The sequence below is a fragment of the Gossypium hirsutum genome, chromosome D10, assembly GCF_007990345.1.
Source record: "Gossypium hirsutum isolate 1008001.06 chromosome D10, Gossypium_hirsutum_v2.1, whole genome shotgun sequence".
In the NCBI taxonomy this organism is placed as follows: domain Eukaryota; kingdom Viridiplantae; phylum Streptophyta; class Magnoliopsida; order Malvales; family Malvaceae; genus Gossypium; species Gossypium hirsutum.
Window position 1 is genome coordinate 3,835,600 of NC_053446.1, and position 27,582 is coordinate 3,863,181.

At 32.3% G+C, this 27,582-nt stretch overlaps 2 protein-coding genes across 2 annotated transcripts; both read left to right on the forward strand.

Annotated features, from left to right (window-relative positions):
- Positions 1-1,080: 1,080 nt before the first annotated feature.
- LOC107914792 (9-cis-epoxycarotenoid dioxygenase NCED2, chloroplastic) lies at positions 1,081-2,403 on the forward strand. Its single transcript, XM_016843817.2, has one exon. It carries the CDS (start codon positions 1,200-1,202, stop codon positions 2,259-2,261), a length of 1,062 nt encoding a protein of 353 aa, XP_016699306.1. The 5' UTR covers positions 1,081-1,199; the 3' UTR covers positions 2,262-2,403.
- Positions 2,404-25,414: 23,011 nt separating this feature from the next.
- Positions 25,415-26,530, forward strand: LOC107914925 (protein TIFY 5A). Its single transcript, XM_016843991.2, has 3 exons — positions 25,415-25,621; positions 25,743-25,839; positions 26,101-26,530. The coding sequence occupies exons 1-3, from the start codon at positions 25,560-25,562 to the stop codon at positions 26,302-26,304; spliced, it is 363 nt and encodes a 120-aa protein (XP_016699480.1). The 5' UTR covers positions 25,415-25,559; the 3' UTR covers positions 26,305-26,530.
- Positions 26,531-27,582: the final 1,052 nt, after the last annotated feature.

A 27,582-nucleotide genomic window follows, 5' to 3' on the forward strand; every position in this document is an offset into this window, starting at 1 on the left:
TTTATGCACGAAGATGTAAGTTGCTACAAGAATAAATCAGTGAAGTAGACGTGGAGATATGAGCCATAAATTATATTTCGTTACACAATTTAGATTCAAATCTTAAAAACCATATTACGAACATGAAATGAACAGATTTGCATGAACAAGCAAGTAAATCCAAATATCTGAAGCCTCAAATCCGAGAAGAAACAAGTGATCGTCATTCAACTTGAAATACAATCAAGCAAAAGGATAATGGGATCATCTAGTAGGCTATACAATATAACATGTTGGCATCCCCTTGAGCTATATAAATGATACCTAAAGGCAAAGTATTGCGCATCAATTAATAACAGCATTGCCCCATAGATCAAGTTACATAGCTATATTGTAGTCAGTGATTGCAGGATGGTGGAGCAAATAGCCATAGCCCTCTCTTATTTCTTCTGCATTCAAGCTGAGGAACAAGTTCCTGATCATTTTGACCATTGTCAAATATGTTAAAGAGCTAAAATTTCAACGAAAATGAAAACAAACATTTCCCAGAAGGGAAAGATTTAAACTTTAATCAGAAGAAGCCATAGTTTTTGTTCACCATGATAACAAACAAACAAAAGATCATATAAATCAAAAACAAAAAAAACAAAAACGCTGAAAGGATTAAAATCGATCTGGGTTTTCATTTCATCAACAAAACAGGGGAAATAATAGAATACATAAGAACACTCAGTGGATAAAAAATTTACCTTTACGATTGCAGAATCTCAGAAAGCAAAGAGCTTTAATGGCTGAGAAGCAAAATGGGGAATTGATTTTGAGTGAGAGGGGTTAAAGTTTCAATTTTCAGATAGATTCAAAGAAGGGTTCATTTTAGGCAGCAATGGAGAGGGACAAGGGAAACTCAAGGATTTTGACTTGAACTTTGTAACCGGGTAAACCGGTTAATTATTTGTTTTATTTTTAATTAAATACTTTTTATTTCAATGCTTCAGATATCAAACGGCTGAAATTGAACTGAGTTCCCACGGCCAGCCCTTTCTTTCGTCACCTCCCATTGCCCCCCCTACCCCTCTCCTAAAGTCTATTTATACCCATTTTCCCTTGCTTTCTCTCCTCAAAGTAACCTTCCTATCTTCTACTTTTTTCTCCCTATGTGCCTTTCATTTCCTCAGCGAAAAACAATCTCCGTTACCACTATTAAAACACTCTAACAATCAATGGCTTCTTCAACAGGTATTTGGGCTAAACCCCACATGATCTCTCACCCTCTTTCATCTTCTTCTTCAATGGTAGATTTGGGTTTTTCTCCAACATCCATTTCATGGAAGAAATGTCAGTCTAAAAAGACTTGTCTTAGAAAAAACAAAGATACCAACATTATTCACTCTGCTTTGAACTCTCCTTCGGTTATCCATTTCCCTAAACAACCCTACCAAAATTCTAGTGATGATGTAAAACCCAAAACCCGGCAACATCGGCAACAGCCTAAGTGGAACCTCCTACAAAGAGCTGCAGCCATGGCGCTTGACATGGCTGAAAACTCATTGCTTTCACGCGAACTTCAACACCCACTTCCTAAAACAGCTGACCCACGTGTGCAAATCGCTGGGAATTTTGCTCCTGTCCCTGAACAGCCTGTTAAGCATTCTCTTCCCGTTACCGGAACTATCCCTTCTTGTATCAACGGTGTTTATCTCCGGAACGGTGCTAACCCTTTATTCGAACCAGTTGCAGGGCACCACTTCTTTGATGGTGACGGCATGGTTCATGCTGTTTCTATTGATAATGGCGACGCTAGTTACGCCTGTCGTTTCACCGAAACGCAAAGGCTTTTACAAGAGAAGGAATTGGGCCGCCCTGTTTTCCCTAAAGCTATCGGTGAACTCCATGGTCATTCAGGGATTGCTAGGCTTTTGCTTTTCTACGCGAGGGGACTTTGCGGCCTCGTTGATCACAAGCAAGGCACCGGCGTAGCCAATGCCGGTTTAGTCTATTTCAACGACCGGCTATTAGCTATGTCCGAAGATGACATCCCTTACCACGTACGGATCACACCCTCAGGTGATTTAGAAACAGTTGGAAGATACGATTTCGATGATCAACTTAAATCAACAATGATAGCTCATCCCAAAATCGACCCTGTTTCAAAAGAACTCTTTGCTTTGAGTTACGATGTTGTCCAAAAGCCTTACTTGAAGTATTTCAAGTTCTCACCGGACGGTAAAAAATCACCCGACGTCGAAATTCCCTTGCCCGTACCTACCGCATCAATAATTTAGTTAATTAAATAACATACATAGTGCAGTCAAAAGGTAATTAACTGGGGGAATTCTATTCCCTCTTTACATCATTCCATTCTGACGGTTGCTACGTCACCTGCTTCCACTTCCACCTTTTATATTTTCTGAATTGATTTTGATATATTCTCAATTTAATTTTTTTTAAAAGTTAAATTTAACTATTAAATTTTTAAAAAAAATTGTTTGTAAATAAAAATATAGTCTGAAATATTACTTTTTAATAATATTGGCATGATAACTTACATGACAATCTATATACACGTCATGCTAACATCCCATAAAAATTTAAAATGTGATTTTAAAATTATAAAAAAGAACTTCAAATTTTAAAAAGAAAATTCATAAAAATTCTCAAAAAAAAATGAAATAAACTGGGTTGCCATGCTTAAAAATTGAACATTTATGTACAATATTTCCATTTAAAATTATAATTGAATTCTTTTTGAAATGTTAATAATTAAATTTACCCTTTAATAAAAAAATTGATGATCAAATTTAACTAAAAACTAATAAGCGTCAAATTAGCAAAAGATGTAAACATCGAAAGTTAAATTTAATATTATACCTAAAAATATTTATTTGTTGCAATGCATTGGTTTCTCTTTAAGAATAGATTGATGACCAATTAAATGAAACCAGATTCATTGAATTTTGTAATAGAAATTCTAACACATGTATGCGTGTCGAAATTATGGATTTAAAAATATTTGGTTAAAATAAAAATTAAATTAATGTAGAGATTGATAAAATGGAGGTGAATGAATATAGGCCAAAGTAGGTTATAAATGGGGGATGACAGTTACATGGTTAGGTCTATGGAGAAATTAATAACGGTGTAGAGACTGTAGCAAGTGGGGACATCCAAACCTTACAAAAGTCCACTTTGCTTTATCGTAGGTTTTTTGTCCCAAAGAGACTCAGTCTTCCCACTCAAAGAAATTCGATTTATTGGTCTAACCTCGAAATTTCGAATAGACAAAATTGTTATATTTTAAAAATAAGAAATCGAGTAATTTAAAATAAGTGTACAATTTAAGCTTTAAATGTTGTGAGATATTGTTTTATTTTAATATATTATATAATTTATATGCAATAATAAATAATACTATAATATAAAATTATCGAACCTCACGTGTTGGCCTAGTTGTTAAGTCTTGTTGTTAGGTCTTTAGTACTTTCCCCTTATAACTCACCAAAAAATATATATAAAGTTATCTATGTTTAAAATGCTTATTAAAAAAATATAAAAATATTGAATATATGAATGTTTTGACAAAATTTAAAATTTAAATTTAAATTAAGTGAAACTTGAATAATCATAAATATATAAAAGCTTAACTCGAAACTAACCTGACCCAATTTATAACTATCTTTATTTTAAACTTATGGTAAAATTATCACTTTTTTCTCATTTGAATCATATTCTTTTTCCTTGGAAGTTCTTTTCCTTTGTAATACCCACTCCCACACACTACCATCAAGTGAACCTAACACATCCTAATAAAGGAGCCATGCCTCTACAACCACTGTAGGGAACCATTCCGATGGGTTCCACGTGAAAGCTCCACCACCGTTGCAGAAGCCATATTCATCATAAAAATAAAGGGAGGTTCTTGAACATTTGCCAAAGCTTTCCCAGAGAGCGCTCTCCAACCTCACAAGAATAAACCCTCACAAGAATAAATGGTGTATGTCACCCTTTGACTTTGCAATTCTCTGCACTTTGACCATACCATGAGAACCGCTATTATAAAAGATTACTAATATTTTCTGTTAAAATTTATCAATTTTGAATAAAAAAACACTTAAACACACTCAAACTCACGTTGGTATAACAACAATTTACAAAGCACTGAACTATTGAGCATTCCTGTCCAAGACAAAAATGCGGTCAAAATGAAAAGCAGAACATTTATGTTTCTTCAAATAAAAATGTGAAGAAATGGCAAGCATAAATCTACATTAAAACCCTAATTGCTTTGAACCCACATGGTGTTCACGTGAAATCCACGTGGGAATATAATAAAAAGCCTAAAAACCCACCCTGAAAATCAGCCAAAACCCACATTTATATGTATGCGTACCACTAGTTAAGGGATTTGAGCTAAGCTGTGGAAGAGTAGAGCAGCCATGTGTTAAAAAGAATGACATATATAGGACCAAGTATGATGAGGGGGCCGCCAAATCATGGGTGGCAGGTGTTTAGTGTTTGTTCAACCTGGCAATTGGCGGAAATATTCCAACACCAATATTTTAAAATGGTTGATTTCACCATGCGTACCCAAACTATAGTTAAACTCGAAAACATTCTAATTAAAATTCTTAAAGTATCAATTAGTCAATTTAACTATTAACTTAGGCATGCTAGTGTTTGATAGTTAGTCCATTAGTAAGAGCTAACATGTGTTAAATGTATCGGATACGATAAGAATTTTTTATATTTGTTGTGTTTGTTAGTATTTGATCACTATTAAACATTTTTATCGTATTTAAAAATCATGGATCACACTATAAACATGTGTATAGATAACTTAAATCAAATGTGTGCTAGAAAAAAAAAAGCACGCCATATTCAAATTATTCATGCAATAAGTAACCAAGTGTTTACAATTTGATCCACATATGTTAAATATGCTGTAAGTTAGACCTGAATTGACATATAACACCTAAATTGATAGTTAAGTTAACAAAAGAATTTAATTGATACAACATTAATACTTTGAGAACTTAATTAAAATATATTAAAATTTATGGACTAATTTAATATCCTACTGATAGTTTAGAGATGTTTGATAAGTCTAACTATGTGTTGGGTTTTTCCCATCACCAGGAGCAAGCAAGTGTGCTCCATAGCTGCCTACACGTGTTCTCACTTCTCATGTCCACCATGCAAGAGGTCTCTTTAAAGTTCAACCCTAGAACAAAAATGAAATGTGGAAAGCACACGTCTACATATAAAAAATATAAAGTGAATGTAAAGAGAATTATTTATTTGAGCTATTTGGTGTTAATCTTATCATTTAACTTCCCCTAAAATCTGCGTGCACTATGACGAGTTCAATGATGCAAACTTTTAATACTATGAGCGGCATTTTTCTTTTATTTTATTCCTCTTCAAATGTGAAAATATTTAAGTTTGAATATCAAAAACAAAATAATACCTACTTAATGTAGGTACTTATCTATTATAGAAGAGAAAATATTCACAATTAATTAAAGAATTTTCATATTCTGAATTAATTACGATAAAAAGAAAGTTAAAATTGTAACATTTTGTTTGTTTGTGAGACCGAACAGCATCTGGCCAAATAAAAAATCCAGCTAGAAAATATTTATAGATCTCATTTTCCACCATTACTCATCAAGCAAGGTGCCCTTTGTATGCCACAAACTAATGGCGCCGAAGTAGGGGTGGTGTCAGATTTTGGGTTGAAAATGTTTACAGTAAAATAATGAAACCGGTGATGATGAGATCATTCCTTCCTCATACATAAATGCATGGATTGATGGGTTTAAAACGTACGTAATACAAACCTCATGCACCGTCCACATCACAAAAACAGATTTTACTAGGAAAACCAATACCGATTTTGCTTATCTATTATAGTAAAGGTGTGAGAGAGAGACAGGTGGTTCAAACTAGAAAAGACGGTAGAGATGAATCATCGAGGTGCTAACGTTAACAAATCCAACATCCGTCCCTTAAATAAATTTCCAACGGAAGAAAATTATTATAATTCCAACAAGGTAGGGAAAACGTGAGTTGGCCCATTGCAATGATCAACTGTATGATGTTGAAGTGTCGACCATACATTCAACCACGTATCCTTCTTACAGCCCTCCTTGATTTCGGTTTGCTGACCTCTGCGTTGAAATCTCCCTGACCTTTCAAGCTCTCTCCCTTGGAGTGACTCTTCAAACTCCCATCGGCTATTTCAGTGACGATCCTTTATCTATATTTTGGTTTATTTATGCAAAGGTGGTGCTATGAGGCAGGCCAAGTACTTAGACTATATTGGCGAGATGGTCTGGTTGCAATGTAACCAATATCATAACCATATATATTATTTTAATAAAAAGAAACCCTAATCAGCTAGCTGTTGTATTCTATAGCGCTTATGTCTTATATCATTGTATAACCCTATGAAATCAATGCTTGTAATTCATTATCTATATACTTGGCCACCAAGAAATCAGGGTACGTGTAAGGTAGAGGCCATGCCATCAATTAAGAAGCAGCAGCAGTTGAACTGTTGAAGAAGAAGAAGAAGCCTTTAGCTTATGTTGTCGTCACCCTTTCATTGACCTGACCCACAGAAAAATTTTATATATATAAAAAAACATACTCATATATATAATTTAATAGTTGAAAATGAAGAAGATATGTTGAGACTCCTTGTAACTTGGAGACCTGATCTGACACCAAAACAAAATAAAATGGGGGAGGGGGGGCAAGCTGAGCTAGCTACTTAGACCAAGACATGGGAAGATTTTGACACGAATAGGGTTCTTACAGCTGCAATCAAAACACAATATTGCTTAGATTTGACACAACAGAAAATAAATAAACTGATGGTTAATGGTAATTTGATTTCATGATTTAAATCTATTTTTTATTAATGAAAACTTTATAAGATTTTTTTTTTGGTTTTAAACAGTGAATTGATTTTTCTGGAGAGTATTATATATATGACATAAGAAATTTTGATTAACAGAGTACATTTCAAAGTTTAAATCTTGTTGTCATCCCTTCTTCCAATTTATAATATAATAATCAAATAAAAATATCTAATTATATATATACAAAATCTAGTCACTTCAAACAAAAGGGAGACTAACATGTGGAACCCATAGCTTTGACCAATCATATGTATAGATAGATATATGTTTACATTGTTCAACTGTTAATTAGAATTATGAACTTAGGAGGCTGCACTTGCATGTGCTTCCTATGTTCCAAACTTGCAATTTATACCAAGCTTGAAGAATTTATGTATTTTTATACAAAAAAAATAGTTAGTTTGACCATATATATATAACATTATTGATATAAAAGGAGATGTCCAGAGGTGCATTAGTAATAGTTTGAGAATATTTGAAGAGGTATGCATTCAATGATGTAGAGGTTGCTTTGTGTCTTCTTGTATAGTGGAAGGGCTTGGTGTAGACCCCATAGGTGTTTTATTGGGTAAGACATTGCAATGATGAATCATACGGTAAAATGTAATATGTGTGGTATTAAAATTAAATTTAATGGTAATATGTAAAATTAATGGTAAAAATACAGAAAATATTAGATGTGACAAACGTCCTCCATGTGTTTTTATTTCAACAATTAAATACTAGAAAATTTTTCAAATTGTTTTTTTCCACCAAATTTTGAGTACTAAAAATATTACAAAAAAGTTGAATTACTGGGAACATTTTATTAATTTACAAATATTCAACAACATATATTTTAAAATAAGTAGAAAATGTAATTTTTAAAAAAATATATATATTTAGGTTGTATATTCTAATCTAATTGAGGTGATAGTAAAATAATATCTAAAAAAGAAATTCACTATTACCTTTTTCCAACAATAAATTCAAATAAGGCAGGTACATACTATTGGAACCCACCCATTGTTTGAAAAGTCAAAAAGGGTGGGCACCGAAAGTAGAAAGTAAAATTGGTTGGCAAGTTGGGTTAAAAGTTGGCATGGGATAATTGCAATTTTGGTCCCTAATTGTATAGGGACATTGCAAGTTGATCCTTGAACCTCAACTATAAATAGGCCTAACCATTTCTTACTTTCTTCATCCCACACTTGCCATTCTCTACTTAAGGCAATTGTTCTCTCTCCCTATTTGTAAACTTTCACTTGTATTTTTGGAGTGAAATATATTTGGTAGTGCCCGAGGACGTAGGCAAAATTTGCTGAACCTCGTTAAAATTCTAGTGTTCTTTATTTTTGTTCTGCATATTTTGCAAGTGTCATTGTAGTGATTTATTGTGCTATTAAATTACGATAGAGGGATATTCTGGCTAGGAAAGATCTGGTATGTAAGCGATCCTCGTGATCCACCTCTCTTTCCTGGGAATTGAACTTAGTGTGATTTTTCAGTACAATAATTTTACTCTTTCACACGCTTCCGCGCAACAATTGGTATCAGAGCCAGGTTCGTACTTGGGGAATACGACCGTTTACGGCACTATTCACGTATACGGCACTATTCACGTATACAGTACTATTCACGTATACGGCACTATTCACGTATACAGTACTGTTCACGTATACAGTAGTTGGGATTGAGGAGAAAAATGGAAGCAACATCGTCATCAGCAAGGACTACTGTGACAAATGCAAAATTTGAAGTAGAGAAATTTGACGGTACCAATAATTTTGGTATGTGGCAGTGTGAGATCCTGGATGTCTTATGTCAGCAAGAGCTGGATATAGCCCTTGAAGAAAAACCTGACAAGATGGATGACAAGGAGTGGGCCAAGATCAATAGACAGGCGTGTGGTACAATCCGCCTATGTTTGGCCAAAGAGCAGAAGTATTCCGTCATGAGGGAGACATCAGCGAAGAAGCTATGGGATACATTGGAAGAAAAGTTTCTAACGAAAAGTCTTGAAAATAGGCTTTATATGAAAAAGAAACTTTTTCGGTTCACGTATGCACCCGGTATGTCGATGAATGACCATGTGAACTCATTCAATAAAATTTTAGCAGACTTGCTAAATTTGGATGAGAAATTTGAAGATGAAGACAAGGCATTATTGTTGTTGAATTCCCTTCCTGATGAATATGATCATCTTACCACCACATTGCTTCATGGGAAAGATTCAATCACATTTGATGCAGTCTGTAGTGCGTTGTATAGATCTGAGACTCGAAAGAAAGATAAAAGAGATCACAGAGATACAACTGCAGAAGTCTTAACAGTAAGAGGTCGTTCACACAGCAGCAAACCTGGTAGAAGGGGTAAGTCCAAAGGGAGACCCGCCAAAGATGAATGTGCCTTTTGTCGTGAGAAAGGGCATTGGAAAAAGAATTGTCCTAAGTTACAAAAGGGCAAGTCTATTTCTAATGCATGTGTAGCGGAGCATGATGAGGAGTCAGACTTTAGCTTGGTTGGCATGGCAATGGCATGTCAAACGGATGAGTGGATATTGGATTCGGGATGTACTTACCATATGTGTCCTAATAAGGACTGGTTTTCTAGTCTTGAAGAACTAGAAGGTGGAGTTGTTTTTATGGGCAATGATAGTGCCTGTAAGACAATGGGTGTAGGTACAATCAAATTGAAGAACCATGACGGCTCAATCCAAGTTCTGACAGATGTTCGCTATGTACCCAGCTTGAAGAAAAATCTCATCTCATTAGGGGCCCTAGAATCTAAAGGGCTCACAATCACTTTGAGAGATGGATTACTAAAGGTAGTAGCTGGGGTATTGACGGTGATGAAAGGCACTAGAAGAAATAACTTGTACTATTTAAATGGAAGTACAGTTATTGGATCAACATCAACAGCTTCTGCGAAAGATGCAGATTCAGAGGCTACCAGGTTATGGCATAGGCGATTGGGACATGCTGGTGAAAAAGCTTTGCAGACTTTGGCGAAGCAAGGCTTGTTGAAAGGTGCAAATTCTTGCAAATTGGAATTCTGTGAACATTGTGTTCTGGGCAAGCAGACGAGGGTAAAATTTGGTTCAGCAATTCACAATACGAAAGGAATTCTGGACTATGTTCACAGTGATGTGTGGGGACCTACCAAAGTGGCTTCTTTGGGAGGTATGCACTATTTTGTCATTTTTCTTGATGATTATTCAAGAAAAGTATGGGTGTATCTAATGAAAAGAAAAAATGAAGTTTTGGACGCATTTCTGAAGTGGAAGAAGATGGTGGAGACTCAGACAGGTCGAAAGGTCAAACGACTTCGATCAGATAATGGTACTGAGTACAAAAATGATCCATTTCTACAAGTATGTCAAGATGAGGGCATTGTGCGACACTTCACTGTTCGAGATACACCACAGCAGAATGGGGTGGCAGAACGCATGAATCGGACTATACTGGAGAAAGTTCGATGTATGTTGTCCAATGCTGGATTGGGCAAGGAATTTTGGGCTGAGGCAGTTACATATGCGTGCCATCTAATTAACCGATTGCCATCAGCTGCAATAAATGGAAAAACTCCTATGGAGATGTGGACTGGTAAACCTGCTACTGATTATGATTCTTTACATGTTTTTGGTTCCACTGCATATTATCATGTAAAAGAATCTAAGTTAGACCCAAGAGCAAAGAAAGCATTATTCATGGGTATAACTGGTGGTGTAAAAGGATACCGTCTCTGGTGTCCTGATACAAGGAAGATTGTTTCAGTAGAGATGTAACTTTTGATGAATCAACCATGATGAAGAACGAGGATTCACAAAAGGATGACAAAACCAGTAGTACTTTGCAGCAGGTGGAGTTTGAAAAGGTTAATGATGATCCAGCTAATATTGAAAGAACAAATAATGAAGAAGTTTCGACCCAAGAACTTCTACAGCAACAAGATTCAATTGCATATAGGAGGCCAAGAAGAGAGATTCGTAAGCCTGCTCGCTTTGACGATATGGTGGCCTATGCACTTCCAATTGCAGATGATGATGTTCCTTCCACTTACACAGAAGCAATAAGTAACTCTGATGGTGTAAAGTGGAAGCAAGCTATGAATGAAGAAATGCAGTCTCTTCATAAAAATAGGACTTGGGAGTTGGTGAGACTGCCCAAGGGAAAGAAGGCAATTGGATGCAAATGGGTATATGCGAAGAAGGAAGGATTTCCTGGTAAAAATGAAATTCGATACAAGGCTAGATTGGTAGCAAAGGGTTACGCTCAGAAAGAAGGAATAGACTACAATGAAGTGTTTTCTCCAGTTGTGAAGCATTCGTCTATTCGGATTTTGCTAGCCTTGGTTGCGCAATATGATCTTGAACTAGTTCAGCTTGATGTGAAGATCGCGTTTTTACACGGTGATTTGGAAGAGGAAATCTATATGACTCAGCCAGATGGATTCAAGGTTGCTAGAAAAGAAAATTGGGTTTGCAAACTGACAAAGTCGCTTTATGGATTGAAGCAATCTCCGAGGCAGTGGTACAAGCGATTTGATCAGTTCATGAAAGGGCAAAGGTACACAAGAAGTAAATTTGATCATTGCGTGTATTTTCAGAAGCTACAAGAAGGAACTTTCATATACTTGCTCTTATATGTTGATGATATGCTAATAGCATCTAAGAGCAAAGTTGAGATTGAAAGATTGAAGACTCAACTCAATCTCGAGTTTGAGATGAAAGATCTAGGAGAAGCTAAAAAGATTCTCGGCATGGAAATATGTAGAGATAGAGCTCATGGCAGAGTTAGCTTGTCTCAGAAGCAGTATTTGAAGAAAGTACTACAGCAGTTTGGCATGAACGAGCAGACCAAACCTGTAAGTACCCCGTTGGCTTCTCATTTCAAGCTTTCTGCACAACTATCTCCTTCGACGAATACGGAACGAGAATACATGTTGCAAGTTCCGTATTCTAATGCAGTGGGTAGCTTGATGTATGCAATGGTGTGTACAAGACCCGACATTTCACAGGCAGTTAGTATAGTGAGCAGGTATATGCATAATCCTGGAAAAGGACATTGGCAAGCTGTGAAATGGATTCTACGGTATATTCAGAAGACCGTGGATGTTGGATTACTGTTCAAGCAGGATAATACACTTGGTAAAGGTGTTATTGGGTACGTTGATTCTGACTATGCCGGTGATTTGGACAAGCGAAGATCAACCACCGGTTATGTGTTTACACTTGCTGGAGGACCAATAAGTTGGAAGTCTACACTACAGTCTACAGTTGCATTGTCAACCACAGAAGCCGAGTACATGGCTGTAACAGAGGCTGTAAAGGAGGCTATTTGGTTACAAGGTATGGCTAAAACCTTGGGGTTGGTTCAGGAGCATATTAACGTGTATTGTGATAGTCAAAGTGCTATTCATTTAGCAAAGAATCAAGTCTATCATGCACGTACAAAACATATCGACGTACGATTCCATTTTGTGCGGGAAATTATTGAAGAGGGGAAAATTTGTCTTCAGAAGATCAAGACTGCAGATAATCCCGCAGATATGATGACCAAGGTGGTAACATCAACCAAGTTCGAACATTGTTTGAACTTGATTAATATCCTGCAAGTTTAACAGTTGAAGAAGGCACTATCAAGTATTGTTGTCAAAGGCAGAAAGAATTGTGTGAAGATAAGATTATCCTAATCAAATCTTCAAGGTGGAGATTATTGGAACCCACCCATTGTTTGAAAAGTCAAAAAGGGTGGGCACCGAAAGTAGAAAGTAAAATTGGTTGGCAAGTTGGGTTAAAAGTTGGCATGGGATAATTGCAATTTTGGTCCCTAATTGTATAGGGACATTGCAAGTTGATCCTTGAACCTCAACTATAAATAGGCCTAACCATTTCTTACTTTCTTCATCCCACACTTGCCATTCTCTACTTAAGGCAATTGTTCTCTCTCCCTATTTGTAAACTTTCACTTGTATTTTTGGAGTGAAATATATTTGGTAGTGCCCGAGGACGTAGGCAAAATTTGCTGAACCTCGTTAAAATTCTAGTGTTCTTTATTTTTGTTCTGCATATTTTGCAAGTGTCATTGTAGTGATTTATTGTGCTATTAAATTACGATAGAGGGATATTCTGGCTAGGAAAGATCTGGTATGTAAGCGATCCTCGTGATCCACCTCTCTTTCCTGGGAATTGAACTTAGTGTGATTTTTCAGTACAATAATTTTACTCTTTCACACGCTTCCGCGCAACACATACAATTTCAAAGAGACAACATTAATTTACAGAATTAATGTCCTAATCCTGACAGGTTCCGACAGCTATGAGCCCACCGGCCCTCCTTCTCTAGTCTCTCTGCCCCATTTTGTTATACACATCAATTCCCCAACAAAGCTAAATACACTACGATAATTAATGAATTATGATGGTATTTTGAAATGGGATGGCTTGAAATGAACCTTTGAAGTTGCTTTCAATCTAACCTGGACTACTCTTAATCCAAACATCCAGTACTATTGAGAGTCTTTTCTGGGCCACAATGTCATCTACATATATATACAATACATAAATATCTATATGTGATGATGGCATGGATGCAGTTCATTTTAGAAACAAGGAAAATGGTTAGGCACTTTGGAAATACTTGCTGCCATTATTCACTTAATGCCATTGCCTTAAAAGGCTTTAAACCCACATGCTGCCCAATATATTACCCTCAACTTGCTATAATACATGTTCCATTCACATGCCTATTGCCTAATGCACTAAACAAAAAGGGTACCAAGGTTTTCGGCTTTATTATATGCTTATTATTTTTATCACCATTTTTCACTTGATTATGCTACATTAAACAAAACAAATATCTTTAAGGAACAAAACAGTTCACTTTGTTCATCAAACCAAGTATTTGAAACAGGGTATGATGTAATGATGTTGAAAGAACATATCATATACCCAACTGGATTTCAAGAGTCTTCTATATGGATGGATATATGTTTGGAGATAATTACAAATGTTTTACTCTCTATAACTAATCCTATTCAAACTGAGATGGTAGAATTCGAACTTAGTCCAGGTAGATTTAAATGAATATATCTAAACCTTGGCAGCTGCTGTGGCCAATTGAAGACAAAAATGAAAATAAAAACATTTATGTAGAAAGACAGATTGCATTTTTCTATTCAAACACGTTCATGCACTTATACTTGTCTGATCTTCTCAGAATAGCAGCAGCAGCATCAGCCAAGAAAAAGTTATAATGGGGTTATTGCTGACTGCGAGTGTGACTGTTAGTGTTCATAAAGAACACTGCATGGCGACATTCATGCATGGATCATGGGACAGCAACAAGCTTTTATCGAAAGACATGTTTTAGCATGTTCCAGACACAAAGCTTTAATTAAAAAAATAAGCACGTTTTTGTTTCATTATATATATCTGCAGTTTATAGCTCTTTTCGAGGGTCCCAATCATTGATAATTTTTTCAGTCTAAATTATATTGACTTATAGACCAACAATTTTCTACTATAACAAGTGGTGAATAATTGCCTATCTTTTAAGTATTCTACTACAGTCCAACTGAAAACCAGTATGGCAAAGAGCTCCATAGCACTTGTTGACCCCTATATACATACATACATACATACATACATACATACATACATACATACATATATCGTCGGCTGGTAACAAAGGCATGTGATAAGAGAATAACGAGGAAAAAACAAAGGCATTACTATGGTGGGGTGCATGTCAATATCAAAAAAATGAAATAACATGATGACAATTAATAACACATGAAATGCAGTTTGATTTGAACGCAGTCTAGAAAAGGATCGAATCATATCTTAAAAGGATTTCTGACCCAGACATTAAACCATGTTTATGTTCTTGTTCATGCACTTAATGAGCTCCACCTACCATTGATCTATTGTTTATGCTTACAGCAAGGAATAAGCATTAAACAAGGAGTTGTAAAGTGGGTTCAACTTGCGAAAAGTACCCATCATGTCCATCTTACAATATACATATATATGTGTGTAAAATCTCTCACATGCAATGATACAAAAGCCAAAAGAGATGTTGGTGAACATGTTTACGCATGTTTGAGCATACTATGGGATGAAAAGATTTGCTGCATTGTCTCAAAACACTAGCAGCCATTCATGACGTTTACACACTGTAAATACAATATTACATATACATAGAAGATGGTCCATTTCAAATAATTTGTAGTTTCACCAATTGCTCACTTGTACCTTCAGATGCGTGCCCACATGCACATGTATATGTGGGTTGAAAATCAAGCCAACAAAATTGGTCTCTTTACTAAGGATGATGGTTGCAAGTTGCAACTCATGTTTTGACATTTTCAATTAATGCTGATACATGTACACACATATGGCCATGCCATTTTTTTTAATGAAATTAAGACAAAGAAAGATAGCAGGAGAAGCAGCAGTAGCTTCAGACATGAAAACATGGCTTATTTATTTCCTAAGGAGAGATCTTCAGCGGAGCGGCTGAAGATAATTTGATATTATTCTTCATGTCTTCCACATGGGTGGATTGTTTTTTGAATGTCAATCTCTGTAATGATTGTTTTTCCAGGATTTGATCATGCATGCACCAGGGCTGCCAAACATTGTTAATGTTCATACAACAGCTAGGTTTCAATGTCCTTAAACCTGTTTTCATGGTGCGGAGATCATTTGGTTAGGATATTATTGTCTTTGTAAAAAGAACCTTTCTAGTGTATGAAAAGCCATTGAACTACATCCTTGTTTGAATCCACTAACCGACATTAATGAACAGTCACATGCATTCCACTGGATCACTAAAGATCTAAATTGATTGAAAAGGGTTTAAGAAAAAAGTTGTGCAGCTTTTTTGTAAATGGCAGGATAGCATCTATATAAACTTCACCATTCAATAATCAGAATATCCCAAAGAAATGGCCAACATGATTGAGTAGGCTTATAACTCTAGACCAAGTGCAAAAGAAAAAACCCAAAATTGTTAAGCATGAGTCGGCTTTTGCTCACAAACAAAACACTATAAGGGCCCAAGTTTAGTTCATTGGCCTTTTCTAGACACAGCCCACATGCCTTTTATTCTCTTATACACCCATTACATAATCATCACATTTCCCTTAGGTAAATTACTAACTTCCTCAGTTATGTACTTCAGATTTGAGAAATTTACCTTCAACTCATGCTAATTTATTTTCTATTAATGTTTCACTTATTTTGTGATGAGAATGATGAATTTGTTAATCTTTGGGTATGATGATGATAACCACCTTTTTTTTTTTTTGTTATTAAGACAACCAACGCGTAGAAGCTCCCTAGAATGGTAAACTTTTAATTTTAGTTCTTTATAATTTATAAAATTTTAAATTAGTAATAGTAAAATTATATTTTTTCCTTCTCGAAATAATAAAATTTAATTTAACCCTTTAAAAATTATAAAGATATAGATTATTAAAATGATAAAATTATATTTTTACTATCGTAAAAATATATAATTCAATTCCGTCCTCTCAATAAATTCAGGCTCCCACTGACCAACAATTAAACTGCATTGACTTAAAAGTCAATAGCCCTATTTACCCAAAAAAAACCAATAACCCTAATTCAATAAGAAACTATAATTGACGAATGGATTAGTTTTCACCACCATGGTAATGCAGAAACGAATTGATTTGGGCTCAAGATCAAGATCCATTTCGCATTTTAAATAACTCATTTTTTTTCTTAAATTATTGTTTTTTTATCATTTTAATCAAAATATTACCATTAATAGCAACGATGAACCATAAGAATACAAATGTATAGAATTAGGGGTGCGTCAAAAGGGTAAGTAGTGACCTTGGCCTCCCTCGACTATATGGGAGAAATGACTTTTAGGCCTTCCCAAAAATTAAAACCTTAAATTTAAGCTTTTTTAGGCTTTTCATTAAATGAAATAATTACATTTTTGGTCTTATGCAAAATTATTAACTTAATTTAAGTTGCTTAACCTTTTTTTTTTTAGTTTTCGCTCTTCCAAAATTTTATAATTTTATCTCAGCCCCCTAAACAAAATTTCTAGCTTTGCCCTTACATAACATATAGTACAAATGATAAATAAGATACTATAAACTAATGCATAAATGATATGTATGTAGAATAATCTTAAAAGAAGAAAAAAATAAATGGACAATAACTGCAACACAGGAAAAATTTAGAAAAAAATCTAGAGATGCATCACCTAGATCAAACAGTTGAAAATTGCATCTTAACCCTACCGTTATCAAACCAACTTAACGATGAACTTTGATAAACTAATAAACCATTGCCAAGAAACCCATCGCATCAACAATGCACAAAAGGCTAAGTCTAGATAACCCTATTATTTTTCTTATTATCCATATCAAATTCTAATTTTACGTAATCTATCATGATAAGACCCATTGAGAATATTTCTCAATAGATTTGGCAACACCCTTAAATTGGAAAATCTCATATATTTACACATTAAAACATGACTAGAAATTAAAACTAGAACCACCACAACTTTTAGAGAAAACTGAATGGAGAAACAAAAACTAGAAAGTGTAGATAAAGAGCATGATAATGTGAATTAACATTAAAAGTAAAAGAAAAATACCAACAAGCAACCCAAATGTCGACACTATGGCTGCGAACAGAACAAAAATTTGGTTTGAAAAGTTGAACCACTAAAGTTCCTTTTCCCATGAAAAGTTATTTTGTTTTGATAGATATTAATTTTCTAAAGATATATCATTAAGTTGGAGTACGAGGAATATAATCCACTTTGTCAATACACCGACAGGTATTAAATCTATCAATTTATAATTAATACTCTAAAGATGGTGAAGTTTGATGAGATATTATAATTCTATTTTATGGTATTAAAATCGTATTTAAATTATTTCTAAGTTTTAATACATTTATTATTTAAATATTTTAAATATTGATACATTCCTTCCATGTTGATGTCATTTTTAGTTTTTATTTTCATTTTAGTCATGTATTAGCTGCATGATATTGATAGCATTTTTAGATTAGCTTCAAAAATTTTCAAGTAGAATGTTTGAGAGATTTAAGGAGAACAAAAATTGTTCAAAAGGAACACCCGACAATACCATGCATGTCCTTTGGATTTAATATGAACAATTTTTTTTTGTTTAATCAGTTTCGGCATTTGTGCTTGAATGGATCCATTTAATCAACCATTGAAATAATATATATATTAATTTATCGTTCATTATGTCACATAAAAATTACATAGAAAAACGTAAATTTATCTTTCAATCAATTTAATTAATTTCAATATCATAAAATAAAATAAATTAATTTTCAAAAAAAACATATTCGATAATCAATTTAATAAATTCTAAGTCACCAGCTAGTTTTAGGTTGGGCTGTTGTGATGCTGCAGTGGGTATGAATGTATTAATTATCAAAACCAAACCTGACTTTCAACATTTGCCCCACTACCTAATTTATTTAAATATATGTTTCCCCCATTAAAATGAAGATAATTTAAAACTTGGGTTGATTGAGCATCACATTCACCTAGGGAGCTTTTCTCAATTGCCTAAAGACAACTTTAACCTAAAGGCAGATAACTAGCTTCATCAACATGTTAGTCATTCATTTGCAGCACCCAAATCTAGGCATGACAATGGCACATTCTTGTGGTGTAAAAATAGAATGTCGGTAATGACAATATATCGCAAAGAAAAAAGAAATAAAAATAAAGAACACAGATTTTTACGTGAAAATCTTTTCGGGAAGAAACTACGGGCAGAGGAGAAGAAAATTCACTATATCGAATTTGAATGATTTTAAGAGGAGTTTCGACTACATCTATTTATAGGTTAAAAAAACCTAATTCTAATCAAAGTCAAATATATTATGTTAATAAATACTAAATTTTATAGAAAGAATATATATTTTGTTTAACTTGACTTGCAAAAAATCTCTTAAGATTTTGGTCACACAACTCTAACAGGATGAATTAGGCGGGCTTATCTGGTATATGTTCTGACTGTTCATCTTTCCCCATGGAATTCTTACTTTACAAACATGTTTTTGTGATGCAAATTTTGGAATATATTATGTTATTCCCGTTTTGAGCATAACATAAACGTTATGGGTTACATGATTTGTGCAAACAAACAAGTTGAGAGCCTAACTTGTTTTTTTTTATTTTTTGCCTGTGAAGGGATAAATTGGAAGCCTGCCTAATTTCAATTACCAACAAAGCTGGTTTCTTTCAAAACTATTAACTTGTCTTGCAGATTGAAGGGACGAGGTGGGGGTGACTGGTTGGGTTAGGGGGTTTGGTTTATGGCTGCCATTGAAACCAGCTAACTTCAACTTCTTTTCTCTGCCTTACAATATTTTATTTCCGAATCTTTGACTTTTCCTTTCTTTATTACTAATTCTTAATAGTGGAACTTGTTTTTCTTATTTCTTTCTTCTTTTGTGTTTTCTGCTTTCATGTTCCAATTTTGTATTTTTTATTGGAAATTATAATTACCTTTTGCTTTCATGTTCCAATTTTGAAATATTTTCTAGTAAAATAAATTAAAAAAGGGTTAAAAAAAATATCCACTTCAACATTATAGCAAACCATAAGTTATCTTAATGAATTTTAAAATTTGAAAATGTACAAATTAAGAATATTAAATTAAAGTCCCATAAAAATAGTAGGAATATTTTGCGGTTTGTATGGAACTTTGGATATAAGATAAATTAATTTAATATAGTTATTGTTTGATCCTAATTGAAATTCTAAAATTTAAACTAAATCAAAGACTAATTTTATAATTTACACATAATATAAGAATCAATTAACAAAAAAATACCCATGTTTTTATCATTCTAATCAACAAAACTAAAGACCTCATATTATTATTATCTTTATCATTCTCATTGTCGTCGTCATCGTCATCGTCGTGGTTATTATGGACAAACTCCTGGAATATTAAAAAAATATGACATTTTGATTCCAACTAAGAGTTTGATTTGATGGTTTGTTTGTTTTTTTTCTCTCTATGCTTGAATGTTTTATGGGATTTTGGAAATAAAATAAGCTAACTTCATTAAAGTTATTGTTTGGGTAAGATCGAAATTTTAAATTTTAAAAAATACTTAAATTAAAATTCAAAGACGCAATAACAAAAAAAAAAATTAGACTTCAATCAACAAAACTAAACAACTCTTATTATTATTAGTATCATTCTCATTATTGTCATCGTGGTCGTGGTTTTTATGGACAAATTTCTTGAGGACTTTAATTAATAGTTTGATTTGATGGGCTTTTTGTTTTGTTTTTTTATTTCTTTATGCTTAAATGTTTTGCAGGTTTTTATGGAATTTTGAAAATAAAATAAATTAACTTTAACGAATTTAATAATTATTATTTAGTTAATATGAAAATTTAAAATATATAAATTCATAAATTAGGACCAATAACTTCACCCATGTTTTTATCATTCAAATCAACAAAACTGAAGACTCACATTATTATTATTATCATTATCATTATCGCCATTGTCGTGGTCGTGGTCGTTGATGGCAAACTAGTAGTTGGATTTGATGGTTTTTTTCTCTTTTTTCCTTAATACTTGAATATTTTGTTGTTTTTATAAAGCTATTGTAAATTAAGATAATTTAACTTAAACAATTTTATAGTTATTTTTTAATTAGAATTGAAATTTAAAAATTTTAAAATACACGGATTAAAAATAATAAAATTGGAATTTATATCTTAAATTTATAATTTACACATAATATAATTTTAATCAACAAAACTAAGGACCTCACATCATCATCATCGTTGTCGTTGTCGTTGTCATGATGGCGGTGATGATGGTTGACAAACTCTTTTAATATAGGTGAATGTATCTAAGAGACTCCTCTATTATAGGAATTTGATCAAATTAGTCCCTCTACTATTAAATATACCAATTTAGTCTATGTACTATAAAAATAATCAAATAGGGCCGAATTGAAAAAAAAGCTAATATTTATTGTTTAAAAGATATCATTTATTATTTAACAAAGTTAATGTTTTTAAAATTTTTATAGTTCTATAAATGAAATCTTTTGTTTGGAATTGAATTCCAATTGAGAAATAAAATCATTTTCAAGACATTTTTTATACATAAATATTAAATTTGTTATAATTAAGACTTATTTGATACTTTTTAATAGCATAGGAATTAAATTGATCCATTTGATAATAGAAAGACTAATTTGATTCAATCCCTACAATAGAGGGACTAATTGAATATTTTGCAGTATTTATGAAGCTATTGTGAATTAATAGGTGATTATTATTAAACTAGAATTTTTACCAAGGGGATTTAAATAATTAATTTATATTAAATTATAATTAATTTTATTTTTTTGCTAATTTTCATATTCTGTTTACTATTCATGTTTAAAGTTCGTGAATACTGTCCCTCCCAACAATGTCGCTTTTAAGATTTGATTAAATTAATATCTAAATATTTTTGATAAGTCAATTTAAAACTAGTATTTTTAATATTTTTAATAATTTTCAGGGAAAAGCTCGAGTTTATCATGTGGCCTTTTCTTTTTGAAAATTAAAACGGTGTTGTCGGTATGCGACACCAATAAAAAAATATTTTTCCATATTTTTAAACAATCATGTATACAATTAAAAAAATGAGTATTTTTAAAGAATACATATCGATACCACCACTATGTCAAACCGTATCAATAATTATTTCTTGTTAAAACGATATGAGTACATGACGATTGAAAAAGAAAAATGATAGTGGCGTCAACCAGACACACTATAAAAAAATATCTCATTTTCATAACAAATCTATTCCTCATACCATTTTTGTATTTAATCAATTTTATAAAAAAAAACAGTATAGCAAAAACATATTTCTCCCATGTGATTGCGTCGTGCATTCCACGCCCCACAAGTGCACGTGAAAGGCTCATGGGGGTTTTCTTTCTTTCTTTATTTAGGAATAACACCCAAAATTTCCCCTTTTAAAATCATTCAACAAGTTCTCCTCTTAATCTTGAATTTCTTTTTCATTATTCTTTAATTATTATTTTAAAATTTCTAGTTGTAGCAAATAAGTTGGGTGTTCATCCACACCTATTTTATTTGATTTTGACATCTCAAAACCTCTCATTTTTTAACTTTATGGTTATAAGTGTACATCAACCTACATATGATAAAAAACATGTCAAAATTATACACATTGTTTGGTTTGAAAATTTTTCTCATGATTTAAGGGATTTATTTTTATTTATTTGGTGAATTACAGATAGCGACTAACGCGACTTAAGTCCAATAAACACCTTTAACAACCATGTCAATTCACGGAATTCATATAATTATATTAAATTCAATACTTACCATCGTCAAAAGCCTCTTGATTTCGTTTCAAAAAGCCAAAAGGTTTTGCTTTTAGTGATGTGAAAATAAATTCTTTTTTCTTCCAAACATGTGAGAGATTAGGTAATTGGAAACTTAAATGTATTTTTTTTAGTTTTCTTTGAGATAAGGAAAGAGACCTTTGTTTGAAAAATGGTACCTAGATTTATACCAAGATTAGCAGGTCCTCCCATCCTTGCAAATTCCTAAACTTTATGATATAAATATTCAGTTTTTTTTCATATAAATATATTTATAATTTCTATAAAATTAATTATTCAATTTCTAAAATAAATTAAAAAAGAACTCATATATATATTTATACAGAGTGGGACTTAAACAAGATCTTAAAGTTTTACCGTAACAATATATTAAATTTATGAATTAATACATACGAGTATATCTACCACGCGCATGATTTTTAATTAATTTAATTTGAAATTTTTATACAATCACAAAGAAATTAAATAAACCTAAACTATTAAAAACTCTATAAAATTTAATGATTAAATTTAAATAATTTATTAGAAATGGATAAGTATTAGGTAATAGGTGGGTAACAAAACGATGTCACATTCGATATTAAATTGTCACGTTTATTGTTTGGTTGAAGAATGATATGGTCCAAAATCATGAGATTGGTTTATGTTGATGAGTTGATTTCCATTTTTATTTGGCCAAAACAACAAAGGATAGCCCCCATACGGGAGCCTAACGCCTTGCATAAGTTTGAATTAAATGTGATCACATGTTTTTTTTTTTTGCTTTTTCTTACTTGCCACTCACGGAAAAGTTTTCAATCACCTTTAATTTTGGGTAATTTTAGATACACTTTTAGAAATAAAAATTAGATTACGGAAATTTATAATTCTTGGGGTAAAGATTTAAATAATTATGTAAACTCATTTTAGTCCTTCTACTAAAATCGATTGGAATTTAGTTTTTTATATTAAAAATCTATTTAAATTATGACTTTTTTATAAAAATAATAATTAATTGCGAAAATAGATGAGAGAAAAAATTATTTACGAAAATGAATTGTTTTGAACAGTCTCATTGGTGCCACTTGACACACATGTGGCACCACTCCACTTTTCCCCCACTCATCAGCCTTTTTAATAATAAGAAAATTTTTGATGTGTCAGAAGATATTAGTATGTATTTTTGATAAATATTTAAGAAAATACGAATATATTAGGCAACAAGAAAAAGAAAAAATATATTTTTTAATGGGTACTTCCTGACAGCTTGGCAACACCATTTTATTTTTTTTAAATTACATCTTGGGATGCGTACTTTTAATTCTTCTATTTTTTTTTTGACTTTCCATATTAAAATCTAACTCGTTTAAAATTTGACTGACAACTTAAACAGGATTAAAGTTGTGGTGCCAAAACTTTCTTCTCTTTTATTCCTTTCTTTCTTTTTCTTTTCACGGTGAATGCTTCTATTTTTTATTTTATTTCTTTTCACGGGATTCCACTCCTAACATCTTAGAATTTTTTTTCGATTTTCTTTTTCTTTTTTCATTTCCGACTTTTTTTTAAGAAATATATATATCGGTGTTGCCTCACACCAACGACATCAATTAAAAGAAAATTTTACTTTGATTAGTGTCACTTGACACACTGGCTGCATTATTTAAATTTTTTTTGTTTTTTCACAGATATACTCATATTTTCTCGATATTTTCACGAATATTTTTTTAAAAATACATACTAATGTCACCTGACATAATAACATTATAAAAAAAATAAACTCTTGATTGTCTAATGATCGGGGGGAAAGTGGGATGGTGCCGCCTAATACACCAGTAGAGACTATTCAAAACAACCCATTTTTGTAATCAATTTTTTTTTTGTAAAAAAATCCAAATTATGACCGTGTTACATTACAATTTATTTTTAAGTTACTGAAAATTTAGAAAAAAAAAATCATCCCCAATCAATTTACCCATAACTCAACTCGACCCATAAAAAATTTAACCATCCAAAAAAATTATATATTTTTGAACTATTGTATGGTTGAAATAATTTAGAGTCGATGGATTTTTTAACCATGCGATAATTTAAAGAAGCATGAAAATTTTAGGGGTGATTTAGATTTTTTATGAGTCTAAGTTATGACTAAATCAATTGATATGGTATATTTTTAAAATCAAAATCAATTATAATAAAATAAAAAGTTCAGATAACACTAATACAAGTACAGCACGACCAAAAAAATACAAAACAAAGACCATCAAGAAATTTCCAAAAAGAAATCTCCAAACCCATTTCTCTGTCATTAAAAAAATAATAAAATAAATTATACAAATAAAAATGATTGAAAAGAAATAGTTATTTCTATTATTATTTTTTTTAAAATTATATAAATAAATATCAAGTACTTACATTTAAAATATTAGATTCAAGCTTTAAAAATAGTGTTATTGAAATAAAAATTTAAGTGAATTTTAAAATAAATTGAAGTTAGAGGACAGAATCTCATTCATAAACCGCTATTATCAAGCTTAATTATTGGTATTATCTTGAAATTATTAGAAAAGCAGCGGCGGCACACACAACTGGAAAGCCCAAACATCCCAAGCAAATCAACAAGTCATAATCGCCCCTGCAACTTATTAAAAAAATTTATTTTAGTCTTTTATTTAATTTTTCGTCTTTTTTAATTTTTAAAATTTGTATTTTTATCAAATCATTTTAAAATAGATAAAAAATTAACATTTATTAACTTTACTTACGTGACATATATGTAGATTGCCACGTAGATGACACATCAATATTTTAATAATTAAATATTAATATGTCATCTACGTGTATGCAACGTTAGCAAAGTTTTAAAAACTTAACATTTTCATTCATTTTAAGATAATTTGATAAAAAGCACAAGCTTAAGGATTAAAAGAGACGAAAAATTAAAAAACCAAATAAAAAAATTGGGTATACCATTTTTACTCCAAATAAAAAAGAAAATTAAAAAGAATGCATGTTCCACGTGCTTAAATTAAAATCAAAGATCTTCTAACTGTTATATTATTATTTTATAAATTAATTATTTATGTGTATCTCGGTGTTGTGCGTTACTGTGTTTATTTAAACATTTTGAGAAAACGTTGGTGCCCACCGCTAACGCAATCTCACTTCATATATATATATATAGAGCCTTTGCTCCTTCAACTATTCCCCTCCCATCCGTTTCTTCTTCGTTTGAAATCCTTACGGAAACCCCAAATAAGATGAGGCGAAACTGCAACTTGGAGCTTCGTCTCCATCCTTCTAGTTATTCCGGCGGCGACCGGTATGTACTTCACTTTCTTCGGTGCTGCATGTGTTGTTTTATATAAAAATGTTGGTTTATACATTGGGAGAAGCGAATTATGTTACGATTTTTTGAATTTTTTTTTTGTTGATGATTGAAGGGTGGAAGAGAGCAGTGAAAACCCAGAAAATCAACAGCAACAGTTAACGATTTTCTACAATGGAAGAGTTTGTGTTTGTGATGTTACAGAGATCCAGGTATTTAATATTTAAAATTTATTTCTGTTCTTTATATATACTCGACATATAAATCCAAAAAACAAAGCGTTTTTAATTTTGAAAAGAATTCCATGCTTTGCGTGTTGTACCTTTTTGAAATTCATTAAAGTAGCGGCGGCGACTGTGTTTTCATGGCGACAAAGTTGCTTCACCCAAACTCTGGGAGTATAAAAAATAGATATTGGGTTTAATTTATTGGTTGTAAAGATTTGAGAGTGAACTGGGATGGAATTTGGGCAGGCAAGAGCCATTCTTATGATTGCAAACCGAGAAACGGATGAACGATTAAGGACTCCGAGGTCGGGATCGGGACCGGCTTCGCCGACGGTACACTCTCAGATAAATAGTCCGAATAATGGACTTTCCACAAGCATGAAGAGATCGCTTCAACGGTTCCTCCAAAAACGAAAGAATCGAATCCAAGCTACCTCTCCTTACCATTAATATATGTATCCTTTGCTATTTAGTGTAATTGAAGGAATGGATCCCATCTTTTTTGGCTAGCAATGACTACTAGTAACTATTTCCATCAAAGGAAATTGCCCATCAAAGGCTTTTTTCCCATTTTCCTTTTTTGTAAATTTTATATGAAATACGCTAGTAGCTAGCTAGCTTCATGATCATCATGTAGTTTTACATTTCTTTATTCAATTTTTATTTTATTTTATTTTATATGGATGCAAAAACAAAACCTTCAATAGGGTTGGTCCGAAAATTGAAGTGGTCAAAAGTAATTATAGGGTCAATGTTATAATTACCTGAAGTTTAGTAGACTATGGACCTCTATTTCTGCCACGAGTTTTAAATGTGTCTTTGTAATTGTTTGAATTTTCATACAACTAATTTCCTTCTTTTATTTTTAAATATTTTATTATCTTATAAAAAGTTGGGTTAATTTGTAGGTATAAAGATTATAAACCTTGTGTGTTGGCCTCCAGGTGTGGTCTAGATTTGAGTCGCGTTGTTTATATATTACATTTATTATTTTAATTTTCTCTGATTTTATACATAAAATTTTAATTTGATTCTATTTTTAGAAATTACTAATAATATTATCAAAATAAAATTATTTTATATTGCATTCACAAACTATTATATAATTTCACATTTTTAGTTTTTCTATTATTCAAAAGAGAAAGTAGAAAGGATAATATGAAAGTATAATTCCATATTAAAATGTGTATTTTTAGTCTTAAAGTCAATTTCTTGTATTAATTTTGTCAAAAAATTCAATATGGCATTTTTTTCCTACGAGAAAACCCCAATCTCGAAAGACTTCGATGCTCATTCAACCCTGAAAGCACTGCACTGAAAAGGCTGCCCTCCTCTCTTAGATTGAGATGCTTACCAACCAAGTACTACTATTACTGTACATACAGAGGGGGAAGCACTAATCAAAGTGTATTTCGCCTAGTTGAGTTTTTTGAGTGTGGCGAGGTCTTGAGAGGAAGATTTAGTCTCGAATCCAATTCAATTTTTAGTTTTTTTCCCTTAAAAAACAAGAGACTATATTTAATGGATGGAATATCGATGGTTCAGAAAAAATAATATTGCAATTAGTGGTAAGAAGACTGAAAGAGTGTTAGGGATGGCTTGGTTGGAAAGGTCCACAGTCAGTAGCATGGACTCTAGCTAATCATAGCCCCCCCATGCAATAAACATGGAAAATCATATAAATAAAATAAACATAAAAATCTTTGTTAAAAGCCGACTTCATTCTTC